Genomic DNA, 26170 nt, shown 5'->3' with positions numbered 1-26170 from the left:
CTCTCTTATCTCTTTACAGAGATAAGAGAGCTGTAAATCGCACCGCACAAGTGTGAATCCAGCCTTACTATATTGCAATTTACCAATTATTAGAGGTGACTGATGCATTAGTTAAAACAATTCAGACTTTCTTTCTGATGTTTTTCAACAGAACAAACCATCCTGCAGATATAACAGCTAGAGGGTTGGGGAAAAGATCTATCATTGACAGGGGTGCTTGCAGCTTTTATTTATTTATGTAAAATCTTTATCCCAAAAGCTACAAAACACATTTGTTGTAACTGCTTAGCTGGAGTTTGGCTTTGATTTGTTAGTGTATTTAAATCTGCTTGTGCATTTCCCTCCCCTTCCCCTAGACTGACAATGCTGCTGTTTTAAAGTTTATTTGTTAATCCTTCATCCAGAGTGAGGGCACTCTAATACAGGAGGGGTGCCCGAGTGCCCGAATGGTCAGTCCGCCCCTGTCTACTATGGTACAAATTGAACATAGAGTCTACTTCCACTTTTCTAGATGTTTGTTGCCTATCCTATAACATAGCAAATCTTTCATTTTATTAGTTCTTAGTTCAGGTGCACTTAGCTGTCTGTAGATGACTTATTTGTATGCTTCCCTTCATGCTATACATCTTTATATGCAGAGTAGTGCTCTTGTGATGAAATTTTTATCTCAGTGATTGAGTGGCAGAAGATTGTATGATAAAAAGCCTGGCATGCTGGAAGTGTATGATTATTGTTATGTATGGCACTATTTGGAGGCAAGGCACTGAGAGCAGATGAAGTTGAATGTATGAGGCCACGTACACACGGCCGAGGAACTCGACGTGCCAAACACATCGAGTTCCTCGGCCAGTTCAGCCCTGAAGCCGCCGAGGAGCTCGGCGGGCCGAGAGCTCCCATAGAACAACGAGAAAATAGAGAACATGTTCTCTATTTTCTCGACGAGTTCCTCGGCGGCTCCATCGGGCCGAAAGTGTACACACGACAGAGTTTCTCGGCAGAATCAGGCTCTGACCGAGTTTCTCGCCGAATTCTGCAGAGAAACTCTGTCGTGTGTACGAGGCCTAAGAGGCATAAAAAGGTAATATTAATTCCTCTTTACAGCAGCAATTCTTAATCATCTTTCTGAAAAAGTACTTAAAGTGGAGGTCCACCCTAAAAAATAAAAATACACCAAAATCCTGAAAAAATATAGAAAAAATAAATAAAAATGTTTACTTACCAGAAATAGCGGTTGCTATGCGGATCTTCCTAATCTGCCTCTTCCTAGTCCGCGGCAGGTCTTCTGGGGAATGGGGCGCGCTGCCTTCTGGGAACTGTGTGTATCCCAGAAAGAAGCGGCCCATTCACAAAGGGCCGCAAGACTCGCTCATGCGCAGTAGGAAATGGGCACTGAAGCCGCAAGGCTTCACTGCCTGTTTCCCTTAGTGAGGATGGCGGGGCCGGGAGCTGCCAGGATCGAGGGATCGGCCTCGGGTTGGCCGACAGGTAAGTACAGTGCTTGTAGCTGCTGACTTTAAAAAAAAAAATCACGGGTGGAACCCCGCTTTAAGCAAGTGTGTCGTGGGTGCACTTCGAATAATAAAATAGAAGCTAATCTAGTTTCATTTGCCTTCTTTGATTCAGCAGCGTTTTCCCTGCTCATTCAGTAACATTATGACCATTCCCAGTGGAGGGTGCATGGAGCATGTTTATGGAAGCCAACAAATTTTAATTAAATGAGCCTTTTGTCATTTAACGATCTTATAACATGGATCAGCGACTGCTCAAGCCCCCGATTATAATTTCCTTATAACTTACTCCTTTGTTGTTGTGAGCTTCTCCTGTTACTGGTTTTTGGCTGGTTATTCTATGTTCTTGGAGTTCTGGGTGTCTCTAATTTGGAGTTTTTTATTTTCATATGCACTTCTGCCCTTTTTTGGCTCAGATATTTTTCTGGAACTTATCAGCATAGTCAACAAAAAGGCAAGATGAGACACCTATACTGTATAGGTTGCTTGTATAGCTTTATTCATTTGAACATTTCACTGGATACACTTGGAATAGACCTGAAAATTAAGGGCCAGATCCTCAAAAGAGATACGCAGGCGGATCTGCTGTTCCGCCTGCGTATCCCTGTTTCTATCTATGGAACTGATCCACAGAATCAGTTTCCAAGAGATAGACAGAAGATCCGACATGTGTAAGGGACTTACACTGCCGGATCTTAGGATGCAGTACCGCATCCGCCGCTGGGGGTCATTTTGGGTCGAAATGCCGCTTCGGGTATGCAAATTAGCACTTACGGAGATCCACAAAGCTTTTCAGCTTCGTTTTTTCTCCGTAAGTATTAAGTTGCATGTGTAAAATTAGGGCTGCTTTTACAAAGTGTAAACTGTTTACACCTTGTAAAAGCAGACCCTTCTTACCCGCGACGCTGTTATTTATTTATTTATTTATTTTTCCCGCCGTATCTTTTTTTTTTCCCGACGCAATTTTTTTGACCCGGCGCGATTCACGAAGCTCGGCGTAACGTAATTTCGCGCTATGCACGTCGGGAAAATGACGTCACGAGCATGCGCAGTACGTCCGGCGCGGGAGCGCGCCTAATTTAAATGGGACTCGCCCCCATTTGAATAGGAACGCCTTGCGCCGGCGGAATTTAAGTTACACACCCGAAAATTTCTAGGTAAGTGCTTTGTGGATCGGGCACTTAGGTAGAAATTTTGCGGCAGTGTAACTTAAAGCAGAATATTTAAGTTACAGCGGCTCTTTGTGGATCTGGCCCATAGTCTTTGTTCGATGAGATCAGCTTCAGATCCCTAATATTTTGACATTGAGAATAGTATAGATCAGGGGTCAAAAATGTTTAACAAAGAGACAGTTTATTGTCCTTCAGGAGGGCCGGACTGTGGCCAGCGGGAGTGAAATTTTTCCTGGCATCAGTGGGAGTAAACATATGGTATTAGGGGGAGGAATAGTGCCCCACCGTTGGTATCATAGGGACAAATTGTGTGCCATTAATAGTGTCAGTGTGAGAAATAGGGGGGGTTCTCAGACTGTTGCGTCTGCTTTGACAGGAGATGCAACAAACAGCATATATAAGTTTATGGGCTGTATGTACTGTATAAGCAGGCAGAAAAGCAAAAGACACACCTTAACCAAAGAAAAGAGGAAGGTAACAGGGGATACATGTGTTTTAGTTATAGTCTTTTGACTAAAATGCCATTTTCGTTTTTGTCGTATTTTAGTCATCTGAATTGTTTTCATTTTGGTCGTATTTTAGTAGACTAAAATAGTGTTAATTTTGATTAACACGTCATGATACGGTTTATAGTGGTCCTGGGTTCCTTGGAGGGGTGGGTGGGGGCCGCATGCCGTATTAGCGATTTTTTTATTTTGAAAATATTTTTATTATATTTTGAACAAACACATAGACAATACAAACGTGCAACATCTGGCTAACATCAGGGGCGGGACCCGCGCAGGCGATGCAAGGTAGCATTACAAAACCAAGAAATGTTAGATTATTTGTGACTACCATAATATAACATCATCAATGAGCTGGCCCGGCTCATTCTCCAGGGTTAGGTTGATAGTTAACTAGCTCACCTAATTTGCTTTTTCATAGCAAGGGATGGTTTATCAAGACTTCAAGGGAGGTCATCAGATATCAGCAAAGCCTCCTAGTCTGCTGCCGCAGTGGAGGGTTCTACCAAACCCTGTCATATTTTTTCGGACAGCCTCTATGTATATAGGTATCTTTGTATAAGGTTATCACATTATTGACAAGTGTTTTCCATAGACCTACAGAGGGAGGGGCTTTCCGCTTCCAGCATAGGACGATGGACTTCCTGGCATTGAACAGCACGAGACCCAACAGGGTTCTCTCAGCCACCCTGGGCTCAATCATGCGACTTTACTGAAAATCCGTCAGTCAGCTGACATGCCTTGTTTTTAACCATTTAAAGTCCAGGCTATTTATTTAAAGCCTGTTGACGCCAAGTAGTTAAGATTGTTTCTCCATCCTACATTTTACGACCTTGAATTGAAAAAGGGCATTACTTAGATCTGGCAATATAAAATGTAAAAAAAAAATGAATACATTTTTCTGAAATCTTGTGTACATGTGTGGCTTATCCGTAGCAGCCAAAAATTCCCCCAAAAATACTTTTTTTATTGTATTTCTTCTTGCTTTGGACATAATGCATTGACCCTATGGGTTGGTCCAGAGGCGGCTCTTTAATTAGGCAAATTAGGCGGTCGCCTAAGGCCTTCGCACTCACAGGGGCCTCACGGCCACCTAACTTACCCAATGCATTAACCCAGTTTTGAGGGACAGGGGACCTTAACGCTGCTGTGCTCAGGCAGCGTTAAGAGCCCTGACTCAGGAGCCAGCATCCCTAACAACCAGTGAATATCGGTGACCCCCACCCTCTTGTGACGTCAATGACCCAGCATGCCCTCAATGATGTCACAAAGGGTGGCCCCCTCCCCTTAGTTATTAAAGAGCAGGGTCTGGAGGCCGCCTTGTTAAAGGGGGCTTTTAGATTCCGATAAGCCCCCTGCCTGCAGGCCCCTACAACTACCAGCCAGGGTTGTGGGGAAAAGGGCTCTTGTCCTTGAATTATTTTTCCCATCATGGGCGTGAGTGGGGCCCCATGTCAAGTTTTGCCTAAGGCCTCACAAAGCCTAGAGCCACCTCTGGGTTGGTCCATGTCTACATTCCACTAAAGTCAGTAAAGGGGAAAAGCTCAGCTTCGGGGAGACCACAGGCAATACTGGCGACTAGTTCTTTGGCCTCAGATTGCCTTTTTTTTGGGCACAGTTTCCAGATTTCAGTTCCTCTTCAACAGCCGAAAAAATGTCTCCGTTTCCATTTTCCCAGATGGTCTGGTAAGCTGAAGGTCAGCCAATTCCTAGTGCAAATAAGTTCTGTCAATCATGCAGGATATATATTACATTGTGCCTCATCACTACAGGTATTTGCTGTTTTACACATCAAATTGCATTCTTACATGGAAAGTACACATCGTAACTGTGACAAAAATGTTTAGATTATGATATCCTCACCTTCAGGAGAGTTTTCATCACCTATTGAATACATCTAAAACGACTTTGCTATGTTTACAGCATATATGATTCATTTGTCAAAGTGATGTTAAAGTCATGACATATTTTTCTTGCTTGAAAAATGTTAGCTATACTAGATAAGGTTGCTATGGGGGAAGCTAATTTGTTTCTACAGCCCGGCTAATTAGTGATGTATCCAGGCTACAGTCACCTTCGGGAAGTTATTAGAATGAAGTGAAGCTATAGACATTTATTTCAGGTCATAGAAAACCATACTCCTATGTCTCAACCTTGTGCTGGAGGATAGAGCATTGGCTTTTGTCCTCTGACCCCAGAACTGGGGCCTAGTATACTTTACAGTATAGTGTTCTATAAGAGGCAATACACATAACTGTGGTTATGACTAAGGCCCCATACACACGAGAGGATTTATCCGCAGATACGGTCCAGCGGACCGTTTCCACGGATAAATCCTCTCAAAGATTTCCGCTGATTTCGATGGGATGAAGTGTACACACCATCGCATTGAAATCCGCGCGGAAATCCTCTGCCGATGACGTGTCGCGCCGTCGCCGCGATTATGACGCGGCGACGGGCGCGACGCTGTCATATAAGGAATTCCACGCATGCGTCAATTCATTACGACGCGTGCGGGGAATCCCTTTGGACGAATGGATCCGGTAAGTCTGTACAGATGAGCGGATCCATCCGTTGGAATGGATTCCAGCAGATGGATTTGTTGTGCAGCACAGCAAATATCCGATCTGCTGGAATCCATCCCAGAGGAGATTTCTCCGCGGAAACAGATCCGCTGGCGTGTACACACCATAGGATCTATCCGCAGAAACCCATTTGCTGGGATTTATCTGCGGATGGATTCTATCGTGTGTACGGGGCCTTCGGCCTTATAGGCTGAAACGCGTCAACCTTTCCTATTTGCGTTTGTCTACTGTAGCTTGTCAATAAATACGTACATTTTTGAAGAGCAACGACTGGAGTGCGGATCCTCTTTTCTTCATACACCAAACTGACCCTTCACCTATACTGTATATTATACTGGTAAATAACAGTTGTGTAATGCTCCTATGCAGGGCTTTATTCTCAGAAAATAGGTGAAGGAACCCAACCAAATCCCCTTCCCCCCAGGGGTGTGCTTCGTGCAGAGTTCTTGGGTGTGCTTAGTACAAAGTACAGAGTTTAGGGGTGCGCTATGTGCAGAGTTCTGGGGTGCGCTTGGTACATAGTACAGAGTTTAGGGGTGCGCTATGTGCAGAGTTCTGGGGTGCGCTTGGTACATACTACAGAGTTTAAGGGTGCGCTATGTGCAGAGTTCTGGGGTGCGCTTGGTACATACTACAGAGTTTAGGGGTGTGCTATGTACGTAGTGCAGAGTTCAGGAGTGTGCTGTCTGAACCAGAGGTGGTGGAACCTATCCACCATGTTGCAGCTGAAAAAAAGCCCTGCTCTTATGAAAGAGGGAGTAGGAGCACACAATTCATTCTGGGGGTTCTCCATCCTATTGTCTTTCCATGATGTCCTGGTCATATCTGTGTATATTCTGCTAAATTGGTTAATTTGGAACTTTACTCTCCCAATCAACATTGTAGGATTATTTGTAATCATCATGCTGCTAGCATTACAATATATATATATATATATATATATATATATATATATATATATATATATATATATATATATATATATATATATATATATATATATATATATATATATATTTACTTGCTTTAAACTTTTTTTGTTTAGATTTCTTGATTTCTTGCCTAGGCACATACCATACATTCCAAGAGACTTCAGGAGTATAGGAGAGGAATATGGGTTTTCTCAACTAAGCCTGTGTTTTTTACATCAGACTAGGCGACCCATGAATATTGTGTAAAGAAAGTGACGTTCCTTTAAGGCCATCTTGGTACACCCGCACTCAGCCACAGTAAGCCTACAGTCTGAAGTCGCCAGGAGGGCATCTTTTTACACCCACTGAAGTCTTTCACACTTATTTTTACCACTAAACTAAGCTTATATCGTGAAATACAGGATTTAGAAGTCTGTGACACTGTTTTGATGTTTAATTTTAAAAGCAGTAGCAAAGTGTAAGATGTGCAGGCTTGACGCTGCTTTTAAAATTCAACATCCAAACAGTGTCGCAGACTTCTAAATCCTGTATTTCATGATTTAAGCTCAGTTTTGTGGTAAAAAAAATAGTGTGAAATGCAAGACTTTGATGGGTGTAAGAAGATGTCTGCTTAGTGTGGCCGACTGTGGGGTGTACCAACATGGCGGCGTCAAAACATCACTTCCGTTACTAAATCTGACGGGTCACCTAATCTGACGGAACACCTGCATACCTGAGCTGATGTATTCCAGGAAGTAAATGCTACATGAATCATCTGCCCTTACTCAAGAAGGCCACGGCCAGAAATGCGAGGGAGCTGTTTTTTAAAGTGATTTCTCAACAAAATAAAGTATAGCGACATGGATGGATGGGGGAGTTTGCTTTGAATATTAAACATGAATTAAATAGTGTTTTTGGTTTGTGGTGCTCAGATGCAGTGAAGATCCACTTTAACCACTTGACCTCCTGTAGATTTATCCCCCCTTCATGATCAGGCCATTTTTTTGCTATATGGCACTGCGTTACTTTAACTGACAGTTGTGTGGTCATGCAACACTGTACCCGAATAAAATGTATTTCCTTTTTCCCCAGAGATAGAGCTTTCTTTGTGTGGTATTTGATCACCTCTGCGGATAATTTTTTTTGCTTTGATTGATTGGTTTGCACAAAAAATAGTGGTTACAAACTATGGGATATTTTTATCATTTTTTTTACTAGTAACGGCGGCGATCAGCGACTTATAGCGGGACTGTTATATTGCGGCAGACATTCGGATACTAACTGACACTTTTAACACTTTTTGGGGACCAGTGACACTAATACAGTCATCAGTGCTAAAAATATGCACTGTCAATGTACTAATGACACTGGCTGGGAATGAGTTAACATCCGGGGCTATCAAAGGGTAATTGTGTGCCTAGCCTGTGTTTTTCTAAAATGTGGGAGGTGCTTTTATGAGGGGAAGACATGGATCCTAGTCCCTGCTTTGTAGAGACACAGGAGCCATGCTTTCCCTCCTGTCAGAACGACGATCTGCCTTGTTTACATAGTTCTGCCTCTATGCTCGATCATCGGCGGGTGCTGGCAGACATCCAGTCTACAGTACCCCCCGATGGGCTCCTGCTGTGTGTGATCATGCGCATCTCCTGCCCGTAAGACCCATATATGTGATATATACGTGATCCGGTGCACAATTGCTGTCCTGTAGCAGTAAAACTGCTATGGGGCGGACCTGAAGTGGTTCATTTTGTTACTCTGTATCTTACATGACATTTTTTCAAATGCTTTTTTTTGTGATTTAAAAGTAAAAGTGAGGAGGCCATTTGAAGGATTTCTCCTTATATATTTTTTATGGCATATACAAGATTTATGTAGAAGGCGCTGAACGTTGGTACTTGATAAATCCACCCCTGCTCCTTCCATCTGCCTTCCTTCTGTGAAGCAGCGCGATAAAATGAGCATGTTTTATAACGCTAAATATAACCTGTTTTTGATGCTTTGAAACACAGACATTATTTCATTAGTTGCATTATGTTTTTCTTCAACTTCTTGAATTTATTTCATATTCCTTCTCTTGGTATTGAGTGAGTGGAAGCATTGGTTCTGTGTAGACATACATGATTCTACCCAATGTAACGTAATAACATAACAGTCAGCCGCTGTAACCAAACCATCCATCAACTTACCGGTGTGGTTGGGATTTGTACTCTGGGCCGTTACCTACAAATATACATTATTAGTTTGTGTTACAGTAGACTGGTTGCTTTAATGAAAGGGACCCATTGGATAATATGAAGGATTATAGATTATAGATAAAGGCAAACACAAACAGAAAAAAATTCCAGCAGTATAAAATCGTTTTTGGCTTGCCAATTGAAGCACATTATTATCGCTCTACATCAGTGGCCTCCAAACTGCTGCCCAGGGGGTCGGATGCTGCCCTTTGCTTGCCTTTATCCGGTCCTTGGGACAGTTTTCCTCCCACTGATGCAAGACACTATTCCTTCCATTATGCTCCAACAACTGGGCACTATTTCTCCCATTGACACCAATGCAGGGGCACTATTCCTCCCACTGACAACAATGGTGGGGCACTATTCCTCCCACTGACACCAACGGTGGGGCACTATTTCTCCCATTGACACCAATGTAGGGGCACTATTCCTCCCACTAATACCAGCATTCCTCCCATTGACACCAATGAAGGGGCACTATTCCTCCCTCTGACACCAACAATGGGACACTATTCCTTCCACTGACACCAACGATAGGGGAAATTATTTCTCCCATTGACACCAATGTAGGGGCACTATTTTTCCCATTGACACCAATGTAGGGACACTATTGATCTTTTATTGAAAAGAATCAAGCAACCAATTTTATACAAAAGTAAAAAACAAAACTATAGTACAAAACTTCAAACATAAATCCAAGGAATACACATCCAGGTTCAGAATATATACAATATATACACTATACACCACTACCAAAACATTACTACAAAACTATTTACACAAAGCAGCAGAGAGGGCCTAAGAGGCACAACCCGTCACCTATGTACGCAGCCATTTATCAAAAATGTATCAAAAATAATAATCTAGGGTGATAAGAGACAGACAGCCACACCCGGGAAAGAGACTCCTGGCAGTCAGGGAGGCTTGAAACCCCTCCACGCCTTCAGCCAAGCCCCCTGACCCCGCTTGTCTCTCTCAAGCCCCCGAATCTTCCCCACCTCATGCACAATGTCATACACCACCACCTCAACAGGAAGGATTTTTTGCCGAATGCTGACCTGACACCGTGCGTTCCAGGTGAAATAACGGACCACTAGGCTAACTAAAAAAAGTGTATCCAAACAAAAACCTCCACCGGTACTGAATGCTCCGTACACCCACTCGGCATAACCCAGCCTGGAGAGGAAAGGAACACCGAGCGCCCGCCCCACCTGTTTGTACACTTCTATGTTAAAAGGGCAACGAAGCAGAAAATGGTCCATAGTCTCCTCCTCACCTGCACACTCCTCCCGAGGACAGCTACGATCCACCCCACTGCGGAATTTCAAATTGCCCCGAACATAGAGCCTCCCATGGAAGCACAACCAGGCCAGATCCCTAAATTTAGGAGGTATTCTATCCAAATTAATTAGTCTCAACCCCACCCTCAAAACTGGGCCTGGGCAATCCCTTAAGGCCAGTGGGTCATGAAAGACTTCGCTCAAGACTCGACTCATAAGGTCTTTCCTCGGAACCGATCTGAGATCTTCAGCCGACAATCGCCACTGCCGCAGTAACTTCAGGCACGGAGCTACATAGGCTGGTAGCTGACCACGATGACCCCTGCGATTCTTCACTTGGCCACCTTCTTCCCAAAGTCGCAGAAAAGGACTAAACCAAGATCTAAATATGCCTGCCCATCCAGGAGGTTCCACTGCAAGCATACTACCAATGTTAAACTTGAGAAATAGCAGTGAAAAGAAAAGAATTGGGTTGACCATACCTAAGCCACCCTCCCTCCTGGATAGGTAGGTGACATTCCTCTTGATGGGGTTCAGTCTGTTCCCCCACAGCATCTGGAAGAACACACTACTGACCCTAGCATAGAGAGACACTGGCAAGATGCAGACAAAGCTGACATACAAGAAGATCGGAATCAGGTAAGTCTTAATCAGATCAACCCTTTCCCTCATAGATAACTTCCATCTCTTCCAGTTGACCACCTTAGCATTGGCAATTTCCAGTCTGCCTTCCCAGTTTTTGAGGCCATAATCGCCGGGTCCAAATTCAATGCCTAGTATCTTAATTCTTTCCCGGGGCACTGGAAAGGTGTCCGGGAGATCAAACCCCTCACCTTCCTTTCCCATCCAGAAAACTTCGCTCTTTTCCTGATTGATCTTGGAGCCTGATGCTTCAGAATACCGTGATGTCAGAGAGACCACCTCCTCCGCCTCATCCGTCCCAGTGACAATCACCGATACATCGTCCGCATAAGCAACAACCCTCAATGGCGGCTCACCCGGGAGCCCCACTGGTACCCCACACAACATGCCGCTCTCTAGCCTCCTGATGAAGGGGTCGATTGCAAACACATAGAGCAGGGGACTCAGGGGACAACCCTGGCGCACCCCGGAGCCAACCCCAAAGGACTGCCCAACCCAACCATTAACAAGAGGGAAGCTTTCTGCCCCCTTATACAAGACTTTCAGCCAATCAACAAAACCACCCGGCAGACCGTAAAAAAATGGGTGGAGTGCAGCGCTCAGGGTGTTTGCACAGAACAATCAACTAAAGGGTTAACAATAAATAAAAATAAAAATGATAATAAAAATAATGATAATAAAGTTGATTGATTAGTTTGAGATAAAAATCACAAAACACATTGGGGATATACAGTGTGACTGGTGATATTCAAAAATCCATGATAGGTTCAGTCCCAGCATAAATGCCTAAAGAGGTTGTAGTTGATAAAAATGAGGAACTGATGTGGTTGAAGGCAGTAGTTCAGGGCTGCTATCCAGGAGCGAAGTCAGCTCGGTGTATGCAAGAGAAAGACAAAAAGAGGGAAGCGCCTCTGAGTATACTGCTTTTAATTTAAAACATAAAAATATATATCCAGCACTTACATCATAATAATATGGTGCAGTCGTGGAGGCTGGCGTGCATCTGTAGCAGACAGTCCGCAAAGCGTCAGAGCTGGGCAGCCGGAGAGAGCCGGGGAGAGAGACGGCTGAGTCCTGGTTGTTGTGCCGCTGCTGGGCAATGGATTCGTCAGCTGTTGCGTGACGTCAGGTCGGACGGTGGCTGAGGGGGACCACAACGCGTTTCAGAGCCGGCGCACGGAAAAGACCAGCGCGCTCCTTTTTCAAGTGTAGTGAATGGAAGACAGGGCTCATACTTTAAACAGTCATGTGATCAGTGCCGACCAATGGGCATACAGGGATACCGAGCAAACGAAAGTGAATCGAATTACTTGATTAAAACTGACAGCGGGACAAGACTTATATATATATATGTGTATATAATACAAATGGAAAAGTATAATCTGAGGAGGGTGGATATTAAATGATTATCTACATATGTATAGTCAAAGTGACTGTGTATACATATAGTGGGGGAAACATGATTAAAAAGTGGAAAACGTATTACAAGTTTTGGACACTAGAGGGCCACCAAAGTAAGGATATATAAACGGTGCCTTAATTTAAAATGATATTATAATGGGAATACTACTAAGGGGTGATACTTCGGGCAGTGGCAATAGAACCACAAGGCTATGATGAGGCAGATATTGAATGTAAATATAAAAATACAGATGATAAAAATAAAAATAAAAATAAAAATAATAATAAAAGAAATAAGGATTGATCACATCAAAGTACAATACAAGGACAAGTAGGAACAATCATTGAGTATATCAGGCCCAGATGTAAATGGAAACTGATAAGTAATAGAGTATAGGGGAATATAGGGAGGGGGGGGGGGGAAAGAAAAAGGAGAATGCGCGTGTATGTAGGGCTGCATACATAAACACACATATGCATGCATCCACATACGCGTGTAGATATGTGGTAAAGATGTAAGGAATATGTATATTTGGATATTTAAAGGATGGCATTGACATCTAATTCTTCGTTGAGGCCGAGAGGAGAGAGACAATCAAGGGTAAATATCCAGAAGGTCTCGCGTTCGCACAGTCTGGAGAAACGCTCAGCCTCAGAGAGGCCCCTAGGTATGGATTCAATGACCCATACCCGTAGGCCCTCCGTAGACCGGTCGTGGTGCTCCAGAAAATGACGAGGCACACTGTGTTCGTCACAACCAGCCTCAACGAAGCGTCGGTGTGCACCAAAACGCTGTCTCAGAGGATTGATGGTGCGTCCGACATAAAGAAGTTTACAGGGGCATGTGATACAGTACACCACATAGTCACTGGAACAATTGTGGAAATTGTCCAGCGAGTATGATTTACCTCTATGGAAGAAATCTTTTTGGCCGTGGGTGACGAATGGGCAGGTTTTGCATCTAGGTTTGTTGCACCTGTACATCCCTTTAAGTGGGATCAGACAGGTGGAATCTAACGGTTTAAGACTTTTTAACCTACTGGGTGCTATCTTGTTTTTAAGGGTAGGAGCTCTTCTGTAAGTGACTTTAGGTTTATCACACAAGGTAGTAGCTAAATGGGGGTCTTGTTTAAGTATATTCCAATGTTTTGAAAGAATCTGTTCCATTTTTTTATATTGTCCATGGAAGCCGGTAATAAAACGTACAGCAGGTTTTTCAGGTGACTTAACAGTTTTGGGTTTTTTTCCGGGGAGAAAAATGTTGTAAGCATGATCTATTAATGGTTCCGGGTACCCTTTTTCAAGGAATTTTTGTTTTAAATGAGCACTTTGGAGGATATAGTCGCTATCTTTGGTACAGTTTTGGCGTAATCGGCAGAATTGGCCTTTGGGTATGTTTTTAACCCATAATGGGTGGTGACAACTATCATAATGCAGGTAAGAATTTCCTGCAGTAGGTTTAGTGTAGTTGCGGACGAATATGTTGTTATGTTCGTGACATAATTCTAGGTCAAGAAAGGCCAGGTCAACCCGGCAGACCGTACTTACTAAGGAGCAACCACAGGTACTCATGGTTAACACGATCAAAAGCCTTTGCCTGATCCAATGTCAGCAAGTACTTTCCCCAGCCTGCAGCCCTGCACCGCTCCAAGGCCTCCCGGACAGCTAACACCGCTGTGAAGGTACTCCTACCCTGGACCGAACAGTGCTGATGGCGAGAAAGCAAAGACTCTGCTACTGACGACAGGCGCCAGAAAAATATCTTCGCCAGTATCTTTCTATCGACATTAAGAAGGCTGATGGGGCGCCAATTCTCAATCATCGAAGGATCTTTACCCTTTGACAGAAGAATCACAGCCGAGTGCCTCATGGAAGGGGAAAGCACCCCCTCAGCAAGACAACTGTTAAAAACCTCTACCAAATGTGGGGCCAGAATAGACTTAAAGGCTTTGTAAAACTCAGCCGTCAAGCCATCCGGTCCGGGTGACTTTTTGATGGCAAGCTGTTCAATTGCCCTCATCACCTCTTCAACTGTGATCTCCTCTGTCAAATTCATCAATGGAACATCTCCACCATTTAGACCTGGAGTAGAGTCCAAAAAGCTTTCCATCTTGTCACGGTCAAGCTCTTTCCTTCCAAGAAGGTCGGCATAAAAGGACCTCACGACCTCCAGAATCCCTGACCTGGACTTTGTCACGGAACCTGTACTGTCCTTAAGGCCAACGACCGCTTTAACAGCTACACCTTGTTTGCAGTTCTGGTAAGGGTCAGGCGAGTGGTACTTCCCATAGTCCCTCTCCAGAACCAAAGAGGCATTCCGGTCATATTGACACTTCCTGAGAAGGAGTTTCACTTCGGAGATTGCCCCAGGATCTCCTCCTCTCGAGACAAGAATATCCAGCTTCCTCCGCAAACGTTGGTAGGTCATGTATTTATTAAACTGTGTTCTATTGGCTAGGCCCCTGAAGAATCCAGCGATCCTCTTTTTGGTCAGCTCCCACCACTCAGCCTTGCTGCTACAAAAGTCCAGGAGGGTCACCTGTGCCTGAAAGAATTCCTCAAAGGATTGTCTAACATGTTCTTCCTGGAGTAGAGTCGAATTCAATCTCCAGATGCCCTTTCCTCTCTGAGGGGCGTCTGAAGCATTCAGGGCCACAGATAGCATACAGTGATCAGAGAACTCTACTGCCTGCACCACTGGGGGTGAGAAAGCAGAGGCCTCCTTCAAAAAAAACCTGTCTATCCTACTCTGACTATTACCACGATGAAAGGTGAACCCGGTGTCATCCGGGAGGTGCGCAATGTGCACATCCACAAGACCAGCATCCCTAACCATACTATTTAAAAAAACGCTATCATATCCCAGCCTGTCCTTGAAGGCCTTCCTGTCCTTGGGCCTAGTTACTGTATTAAAGTCACCTCCAAAGACCACTTGCCGGGATGTAAAAAGAAATGGCTTGATCCTTGTAAAAAGGCATTTCCTGTCCCACTTTGTGTGCGGCCCATAGATATTAATTAGGCGCAGGTCCTGCCCTCCCACAAGGACGTCTAAGACCATACATCTCCCAATCTCCACCTCAATAACCCGCCGGACAGTTACCATGCCGGTTTTAAACAACACCGCCACACCGCCGTAAGGCTCGGCCGCAAGAGACCAGTAAGATGGACCATACCTCCACTCTCTCTTGGCCATATGAATATCTGCCAAGGAGGTGAGCCTAGTCTCTTGCAAAAATAAAATTTCAGCATCTAATTGGCTGAACAAAAAGAAGGCCATAGAACGAGCTCTCACTGACTTAATGCTGGCGACATTTATTGTCGCCACTTTTAACGGAGTGGGAACCGCCATTTGGGTTATTGGGTGGATTGCTTCTTAGCTCCCCTCTGCTGCTCATCACCAGAAGCCTCCCTCTTTCTTGAGGCCGCCTCCAACTCCATCTCTGACTCAGAGCTCAGCTCTGAAGAAGCGCCAGATGACGAAATGTCCCACCTAGAGGACCTACGACGGGTGGAGACATGCACCGGAGCTTCCCGTCCCCGTTCCGTCCTCACCACCTGCTTCTTCCGCCGCCCAACCTTCCTTCTCTCCTCCAGGTACTTGAGGTCAGCCTCAGAGATGCCCTCATCCCTTGTTTTTTTCTCTGAAGCGACCTTTTTAGTACCCGCTATCACTCCTGATGGGGGGGGTAAATCCGACTTAACAGGGATAGACTTCTGGGGGGTAACTGACTCAGGGGGCACAGACTTGGAAGGTTCTGACACAAGAGGAGCGGGTACAGTAGGCTGGGGGGACACAGATACAGATACAGAAAGAGTACTTACAGACACAGAAGGGGTGGTCACAGGAACTGGGGAGGGAACTGGGGAGGAAACTGGGGAGGGATCCTGAGCAGGACCAGGGGGGTCGGTCACCGCAGCGGAGGATGGTACACCAGGGGCCTCCCCCTCCATCCTGTCCAGCCTTGACATCTCATCCACTACCTCCTTCTCCATATTGTGCCAGGCCTCAGGGCATCTGCGATAAGGGTGGCCAAGTCGCAGGCACAGGTTGCACCTGATCTTCTGGGTGCAGTCCTTGGCCATATGACCCTGACCCCGACACACTGAGCATATCAAGGCCGAACAGGAGGAGCTAAGGTGCCCCCTCTCTCCACAGCGGTGGCACAGCTTCGGCTGACCAGGGTAGAACACGGTCATCCTATCCCTCCCTATGAAAGCCGAGGAGGGCAGGTGACGGACAACATTTCCATCCCTGGCCAGCCTGACTGTTACCGACCATCCCCCAGTCCAGATGTTACGCTCATCTAATATTTTACTGGGTTTGGTCAAAACCTCCCCGTAGTTCCTCAACCAGACCTCCAGATCCCTGGCAGGGACGCTCTCATTGGTGAGGATGATAGTGATCTTTTTTACTGTTGACTGCTGCGAAATCGCAACTGGGGCCAGACTCTCCCATTCGGGTCTTGACCTGCACCGGGCCTCATATCGTTCCCAGAACAGGTCAAGACCCCCTGGCTTGGTGAAACTGACTGTATACTCTCGCGTCCCTGACACATGAATAAAAGCATACAAATCATTTACCCCAAAACCCATTTCCAGGATTAAATCCACCACTGCACGCCTTGCAGGGGGGACTGCACCACCTTCCCATTTCAAGATGACAACATTACGTCTTGGGCCCCCAGCAGAAGCCAGAGACCCAAGACCATATCCCGGGGGGCTCCAGGTAGTAGCTCTTAGAGGAAAACCCTGCTTGGGGGCGGAGCTACCAGGGGCAGAGCGTACCACCTGAGCGAAAGTGGGTTTATTGGGGCCAAGACCCCACACTGAAGTCACTTTATCTGCATGAACAGAGTTAGTATTGTCCATCCCACCTGAAATGGGACCATTGTCCATCCCACCTGAAATGGGACCATTGTCCATCCCACCTGAAATGGGACCATTGTCCATCCCACCTGAAATGGGACCATTGTCCATCCCACCTGAAATGGGACCATTGTCCATCCCACCTGAACTGGGATGATTATTATCAGCCACACACACATTCCCATCAGGTATAATTATAGTTTCTGTTGCAGTACCGGCCGTCGCCTGATGCTGTGCTGTGGAGTCCAGAGCAGCAGTGGGGCAATCAGCTTTGGTCTCAGCAGCAGTGGGGTTAATGGGTTCTGCTGGGACTTGCAGTTCCTTCACAGAAATGTCATTTTTTAAACGGATCTCTTGCTGCATTGCAGCCTCAGCAGACACAACATTGCTGCATACAGTCCGATTATTGGGCACATTATCAGTCATGGTGCTAGATGGTACATACACAGTCTTATTCACAACATGGGGCTTAGCTGGCTTCACTTTATCAGGTACACCATCTGCAATATCTTCATCATTAAAGACCATCTGATCCCCCCGCACAGGAGACTCCATTACCTGGATCACCCTCAGCATGCCTCCTGAGTCCTGGGAAGGCATTGGGGTGCTTACCTCTCCCTGGGGGGGGCAGGGGGTCAGAACTGGGGGTCTCCACCTCCTCCACCTCCATCTTTGTCACCTTTGCAAACCTCTTGTCGTTGCAGAACTTTTCCTTGAAAGGACCATCCCTTCCTTCCATTATGGCCACGATGGTCTCCTGGTGGTCCACACGGACCTTGGCCAATTGGATCTCTGGATCCATGGATCCGCGTTTCTGGCTATGTAAGCCTTCACGTTGCCTTCTCAGGCGCTTCAGCTCCGCACGTAGCTTGTACAGCTTATCCCTCTCCCGGTTTAGGACTTTTATCCCGGCCACCACTCGCTCCCGAATGGCCTCCGAGCCTTCATCCACACCAGGGGCAGAGAGATCACCAGCTGAGGCTTGTAGAGGGGCAGACATGCCAGCAGATGGCCCAGGAGATGGCTGAGAGCCTCCAGCAGGGGAGGCCCCACTGCCCTCCATGGCTTCCCCAGAAAAGGGGCCAGGAGAGCTGGGAGAGATTTCCAGGCAACTCCCTTCTCACACAGCAGCTTCCGACACACCTTCCTCCTCACACACCTGTGCTCCAATGGTGGGTGGGGCACTATTCCTCCCACTGACACCAATGATGGGACACTATTCCTCCCACTGACACCAACAATGAGACACTATTACTCCCACTGACAACAATGATGTGGCACTATTCCTCCCACTTATACCAGCATTCCTCCCACTGACACCAACAATGGGGCACTATTCCTCCCACTGACACCAACAATGGGGCACTATTCCTCCCACTGACAATGATGGGGGACACTATTCCTCCCACTAATACCAGCATTCCTCCCATTGACACCAATGATGGGTCACTATTCCTCCCACTGACACCAAAAAAGGGGCACTATTCCTCCCACTGACAACAATGAAGGGGCACTATTCCTTCCACTGACAACAACGATGGCGCACTATTACTTCCACTGATAACAATGATGGGGCACTATTCGAATCACTAAGAATAACGATGGGGCACTATTCATCCCAATGACAATGATGGGGCACTATTCATCCCACGGATAACGATAGGGCACTATTCCTCCTAATGACAACAATGGGGCACTATTCCTCCCACAGACACCACTAATAGAACACTATTCCTCCCACTGACAATGATGGGGCACTATTCCTCCCGCTGACACCAGCGATGTCGCACTGTTACTTCCACTGATAACAATGATGGGGCACTATTCCTTCCACTAACAATAACGATGGGGCACTATTCCTTCCACTGACAACAACGATGGGGCACTATTACTCCCATTGATAACAATGATTGGGCGCTATTCCTCCCACTAATAGCAACAAAGGGGTGCTATTGATCCCACTGGCACCAGCGATGGGACGCTATTCATCCCACTGGCACCAACGATGGGACGCTATTCATCCCACTGGCACCAACGATGGGACGCTATTCATCCCACTGGCACCAACGATGGGACGCCATTTATCCCACTGGCACCAACGATGGCGTACTATTCCTCCCCCTAATGCCAAAGATACAGTATTTACTCCTATTGATGCCAGGACAATTTCTACTCCCAATGGCCACAATCCGGCCCCCCTTAGAAGGTTTGGAGACCCCTGCTCTACATAAATGTGTGCCCTAATGCCAGCATGCTACAAGGCTGAGGTTTAATGTATAAAACTCTGATTCTTCTGCTGGGGAGAGATTAGGGATCACAATGAGTTAGAAGCAGCTAAACATAACACGGTGAGCCTCAATGGGCTTCCTGGTGAAGTCAAGTTGGTTGGTATTTTAACTTAATGTATTTTCTTTTTAGATGTCGAGCATATGAAGACTGCTGTGGATCCAGGTGCTGTGTACGAGCCCTTTCCATTCAGAGACTATGGTATTTCTGGTAAGTAACATCCTGTCCAGATATAGGGTTGACACGCAAAACCATTTTTCCACCAGTGTTGCACCACCTAGAAGCCTACACATGGGCCCAAACTTTTGCTGCTCAAACTCTCTTGTTCTATAGCTCTGTTCATTCCATTCAGCTTTCTCCAGATCAAAAACCCCCCCTGTAAATGGAACATACACCTATTCACCACACATAGCATCCTCAAACGTGCATGGAGATCTGAGCAGAGAAGCTCTTGTCCTCCGATGTCTCCATAATGCACTCCCCAAAATCCTTTTGCTTTGTCAGGTAACTTTCAAGCCCTGTACACACGGCCAGGATTCCCGGCGGTATAAAGTCTGCTGGGAATCCCAACGGGAAAATTGCAGGGAGAGCATTAGCCGGGAATCCCGGCCGTGTGTACAGGGCTTATGCTCCCTCGGGACAGCCTCGCAGTGTTTTCCATTGGCAAGTGTAGTAAATCTGGCAGAAATAAAAACGCTGGTAATCCCGGCGGGAAAATAGAGAGCAGGTTCGAAGATTGAAGATTTCACAGCCAACACCCCCACAAGGGACACTTTGCATTGAATGTAATGTCCCTTGTGTTTTTTTTTTTTTTTAATTACAAAACGTATGGTTTAAAGCAGAGCTCCACCCAAAAGAGAAAGCTCCGCTTGAAGCCGGTACCTGGTTTGCCGTGGCAAACTGAGCTGAAAGATCGGTCCCCCCTCCTTCCCCCGCAGTATTCTGGAAACCTTCACATAAGACTGTGGCCCATTCACAAAGCGCAGCGCAGTTCGCACAGTAGGAAACCGGCTGTGAAGCCGTTAGGCTTCACTGCCAGTTTTCCTTAGTTAATATGGTGGCGCCAGCACCCGATAGCCGATTGAAGAATCGGCTCGGGTGAGGACACCACTGAATGCCTGGACCGTGATAAAAAAAAGTCAGTAGCTACAGTATTTGTAGCTGCTGACTTCAAATTTTTTTGGGGGGAGCCTGGAGCTCCTCTTTACGTTAGCCAAAAAGGGCCAAACTTTCTTCAACAATCAATGGCAGAGTACTATTGATATAATCTATTTCTTTAACCTACATAGAGCATATTGTGTATTGATATTAAAAATAAATGCATTTATTTTTTAAAGATGACATAAATGCTTTCCCTGTGTACCTCTAGGTTTCTGCTGATGATGGGTGTTCTGTTTTGCTGTGGTGCGGGGTTCTTCATACGAAGGAGAATGTACCCTCCCCTGCTTGTTGAAGAACCAACATTTAATGTATCGTACACAAGGCAGACTCCTGGCCCTCCACCAGGTCAGCTATTTACATTACCCTTTTTTGTGTTAACATATGGTTAAGAAATTAAAGAAAAATTGTCTGAAACCTAAATACCAGTAATATAATTGCATAACATTTTTCTATTTCTCACAACGGTGTGTACATTACGTTAAAAAAAAATATGCCTTACCGGAAAGCAAAAATTAGAAACTGAAAATGGCTAAATAACCAATTATCTGATAACATTTGTTTCATGGTAATCCTTTGTTTTGGTACTTACTGAATTAGTGCTCCATAACAAGGATGTAGCAAGTGATAGGAGGTAAAGTCAAAACTTCTGATCTGAGTACTTGTTTCAGGTCATTGACCACACCTAATTTCATAAGTGAATCCGGGATAGACATGTGCACACTGAAATATTTTGTTTCGTAATTTTGTTTTCGTCCGAAAAATAAATTAATTTAGTTACTCGCGAAATTCGCTTTTATTTTGTTTCGTTAAAAAATGCATTCGTCCGAAAATCCGAATTAAGGTCGAATCTGTCATTGAAGACTTATGGTGTCTGTCGAATGTTCTAAGGAGATTCGACAGAGCAGATAAACTGTACGACGCCGCAATCGTACATTTCTGGTCAAAGTTCCGCCTACAAGCTATAGAAGAATTCTAATGTTGTATGACACTAGTAATAATTATATGTTTTAATTATTATTACTGGTCAACCAACATTCGAATTCTTCTATAGCCTATGGGCCAAGCATTTGACCGGAAATGTACGATTGCGGCGTCGTACAGTTTAGCTGCTTGTCGAATCATCTTAGAACTTTTGACAGACACCATAAGCCTTCAATGACAGATTTCGACATTTGTATGCTTTTTGCTGCTTGTCGAATCTTCGTCGTTCATGTCGAATGGTCTACCCCAACACTGTCTCTATAATGTCAAATCTTTTCTCTCTATGTCGAATCTTTCCTCTCTATGTAGAATAATCTTGGACTAATAGAGTTAAGGTTAGGCACATTCGACCAAAGGTTCGATAGACACAGATTGCTATTGTCAGCGTCATGTCGAATCTTCTATCTATATCGAACTGTTGTAGCAACGAAAACGAAAATAAAGCATTTTTTATGTCGGATCTTTCGGATTTTGTATTCTGCACGTTCATTTAACGAAAATACCCAAAATTTGGACGAAAATGCATTCGGACGAAAAAGAATGCATGTCTAATCCAGGACACTATCTAGCAGCATGATAGCTAGGAAGCTAGCCATTGTCTACACATTTTCTTTTATTTATTTCATGACGGGTGTACTTGAAATCTTTTCCTCACAGTTGGTAAAAAGCTAATAAACATACTCTATCTGACATGTAGAAGAATGTTGTATGTGCCCAACATTTCTGCTACATTTTGCTAAGAGACATCACAGCTTACATAAAGTACAATCAGGAAATTCCTGTTGTGTTTAGGAGCAGAGTTTTTTTCCTGTTTAGTTTTGAATTTAAAGGGGTTGTAAAGGTACAATTTGTTTTCCTAAATAGCTTCCTTTATCTTAGTGCAGTCCTCCTTCACTTACCTCAACCTTCGATTTTGCTTTTTTTTTTTTTTAAATCTGTTTATTGAATTTTAAAACATTCAACAAAAAAAAAAAAAAGAAAACAAACATTGGTCATGACAAAAATTGGCTAAGGTACATACAGAAATATGATACGAGGCAATCTGAATACATAGAAGAAGGTGGGAAGTTCAAGTCAGCATAAAGGTCTCAGCGGGCCGTCATTCACGAGTGGAAAAAAAATAAAATAAAATAAATAAAGAAAAATAAAAAGGGGAACCCTGCAGCTCATAGACACATGAGATATTACATTCGAAGAGTCCTATACAACATCCGGGAACAAAGAATTAAGTGGAGCTTGGGTCTGCGGCTGTGGAAGAATCCGCCAGCCATTTGGACCAAACCTTGTCATATTTTTGAGGGCAACCCCTATTAGCATAGCAATCCTTGTAAAGAGGCAGGCTGTTGTTGACCAATTGCTTCCACAGGGAGAGAGGAGGAGGATTAGGTTTACGCCAGCTAAGGGCTATGGCCTTGCGGGCATAAAAGAGAAGCAACCCGACCAGGGTGCGACCTGCCACAGTGGGAATCAGTTGTTCTATCAGACCTAATATACATACTGCTATGGAGGGTTGAAGCGATATGGTGGTGATCTGCGTAATGACCCGTAGTATCTCCTTCCAGTAATCAGCGATGGCTGGGCAGGTCCAAAAAATGTGGGTAAAGTCACCTGGGACTGTACCACAACGCCAGCACCCCGGGGGGGAGGCGGGGTTCATTTTGTGCAACCTGTGTGGGGTGAAGTATGCGCGGTGAGCCATCTTGAACTGTATTAGTCGGTCTCTCAGGGAGACCAGGGATCTGAAAGGGAAGTCCCACATGTCATCCCAATCGTCATTGTCAAAGTCAGGAATGTCGGTCGATTTTGCTTTTAAATGTCCTTATTTCTTCTGAGAAATCCTCACTCCCTGTTCTTTTGCCCCTTTTCCCCTGTACACACGACAGGAAAACTGTCAGGAGAACTTTGGTTGGGAAAAGCGGGCGTGTGTATGCTCCCTCGCAGTGTTTCCCATAGGAAAACTGCGGGAAAAGACCCGCCGCGATTTGCGGCAAGAAAAAAGAGGACATTTTCTCATTTTTTAAACCACAGTTTTCCTGTCTAAGTAACATATACGCGATCGTGTGTACTAGGCATATAGAGTAATACACTTCCTACCTCTACTGCTAGATCAGTATCTTAGCAAATGGGTTCCTCAACAAAATAAATAATGTGCAAAAATCAAACAACAAAGGATGTTATCATTTAACCATTAGCTGTTCTCATTTTTTTTCAGGGCCTCAGCACCCAGGGATGCCCTACTACTCAGATCCAGGAGGAATTCCAACTCCTGCTCCCTCTTTTCACATGCAGCCGAACTCACCACAAGGGAACCCAGCATTTCCACCTCCCCCTTCCTACTACAACACACCTCCACCACCCTACGAGCAAGTGGTGAAGTCTTGCAAATGAAGCAATTTTGCACTTGGCGATAATTTTTCTTAAAATTGACTTTTTACAATTGTTTCCACTTCACCATGAGGAGGACTATCCCTTGGCATGATACTTGCTCTGCTGGCATCAAAGCATTGTGTGCCTTGGCCGGGCCCAGGAAATGGAACAAATCTTTCTAGAAAATGGTTGCAGTATGACCAGTTCTCAACTGTTCATGTTACCTTCTCAGCACAAGCATGGGGTTTGAAGAATAAATGCAGTCCTATATTGCTGAAAAGGCTTCTTATTTTATTATTTTTTTCTTTACACGTTCACGGTCTGTGGTTCTTTCATTGTAACAATGTTGGTGGTGTTCAGTACATATCTTTGCCTATTATACCTGAGAGTGCAAGCAGATTTAAGCAGTATGTACATTTAAAGGCATGTTCTTCATGGAAACCATATTGGATAACTTGTTGTTCTCATCCCGTTTACATAAAAAATTGAAAAAAAAAGTAAAATGTTGTATGATGAGACATCTGTAACTGTACATTTACATTTAAAAAGGAAACTACCGGTACTTTGTTTGAGACAGGTGTTGGGCTTTTTGCACAAATAAAAACTTCTGGCACATCAAAATTGACTCAAGTTAATTGATGATATCCTGCTGTTGGTTTTTTATTCTGAAGAAAGCCCCCAGGCAGAAGATAACATTAAGTGATAAATATTCTATATGATTAAGTCATTAACATCTGGCTAGTTATAGTTGCTCCTGGAACTCAATTTCTGCTTTATGCCTGTGTTTGGCCAGCAGCAATTCTGCAACCTCTCATTGACAGCAAGAACTCTAGATTGGCATTCTTCTTAGCTAGTCGCCATATGTTATATAATTCAGTTCACTGGAGCCAGTCATTTTCTAACCAAGTTTTATCTTATTAAAACATTGTTGATTTACGCCTAGAAATATGTAAATCAGCTAGATACGCAAATTCACGAACGTACGCACGGCCGACGCAGTACAGATACGCCGTTTACGTTTCCCGGCGTAAAGTTACCCCTGCTATATGGTGGCGTACATGCGGCGTAACAATGTTAAGTATGGTCGTCGTTCCCGCGTCAAATTTTTAATATTTTACGTCGTTTGCGTAATTCGTCCGTGAATGGGGCTGGACGTCATTTACGTTCACGTCGAAACCAATACGTCCTTGCGGCGTACTTTGGAGCAATGCACACTGGGATATTCCACGGACGGCGCATGCGCCGTTCGTGAAAAACGTCAATCACGTCGGGTCACATAACATTTACATAAAACACCCCCCCTGTTCCACATTTGAATTAGGCGGGCTTACGCCGGCCTATTTACACTACGCCGCCGCAACTTACGGAGCAAGTGCTTTGAGAATACAGCACTTGCCCGTCTAAGTTGCGGAGTCATGGCGTAAATAGGATACGCTACGCCGGAACAAAGATACGCCGATCTACGAGAATCTGGCCTTCTTTGTCTTCTTTGGGCTAATGAAAAAGATCCCAGCTAAAACCATATAAGATAGTCAAGGTTTATACTTCTCAAAATAAAAAGTTTGTGTAAGGGCTATAGAGTATTTGTGTGCAAACACTAATGATTATGTAATTATATAAAATATAGTGATGGTTATTATTGTAGTACCACCCCTGTAGGAGTCATTTAGTAGATTGCCAGGACCCTTTCTCTAGTAGTTTCCTCACAGCAAAGGCACAGTTTCAGTCACTCTCCAGGCTAGGGGTATGCTTTTTAGTGGGTAGTGGGTAATAGTAGTATATGCCAGTAATCTTTAAAGGGGTTGTAAAGTCTTGTTTTTTAAGGTGAAAAAACACCTTGCACTGCCCCCCCCCCCAGCCGAGCCCCCGTTTTACCTACCTGTGCCCCGAACTTCCGTGGGCGCGATCCCACATGGCAGCACAGCCATTGGCCCCGCTGCTGTTAATCAAATGCAATGAGGTGGCCTCCGGGGGGGGCGTGGCCGAGTCATACACTCCGAAGCTATGTACGTTGAGTGTAGGACATGGGAGAGCACACGCAAGGTAACCCCCTCGGGAGAGAGCTTCCCAGAGGGGGTTATCTATTGCAGGGAGGAGCCGCGAGAGCAGCCGTGGGACCCCAGAAGAGGACGATCAGGGCCACTCTGTGCAAAACTAACTGCACAGTGAAGGTAAGTATGAAATGTTTGTTATTTTTTTCTTAAACGTGAACCTATAGTATCACTTTAACAACGAGGACACTGAACTTTCTCTCCTGTAGAGAGCCCTTG

The 26170-nt window shown here is 44.9% G+C and overlaps 1 protein-coding gene across 1 annotated transcript in view; it reads left to right on the top strand.

Moving 5' to 3' along the window:
* The window catches only part of VOPP1 (VOPP1 WW domain binding protein), a 162471-nt gene extending 137950 nt beyond the window's left edge, over window positions 1-24521 (top strand). The window contains exons 3-5 of the mRNA XM_040353169.1: window positions 19524-19601; window positions 20761-20897; window positions 23746-24521. Coding sequence (XP_040209103.1) covers window positions 19524-19601; window positions 20761-20897; window positions 23746-23921 — 391 coding nt within the window. The 3' untranslated portion in view covers window positions 23922-24521. The remainder of the gene's footprint in view (window positions 1-19523; window positions 19602-20760; window positions 20898-23745) is intronic.
* Window positions 24522-26170: the final 1649 nt, after the last annotated feature.

The sequence above is a fragment of the Rana temporaria genome, chromosome 5 (assembly GCF_905171775.1).
Source record: "Rana temporaria chromosome 5, aRanTem1.1, whole genome shotgun sequence".
In the NCBI taxonomy this organism is placed as follows: domain Eukaryota; kingdom Metazoa; phylum Chordata; class Amphibia; order Anura; family Ranidae; genus Rana; species Rana temporaria.
The sequence above is the reverse complement of the archived record's forward strand: the minus strand, read 5'-3'. Positions and strand labels throughout refer to the sequence as shown.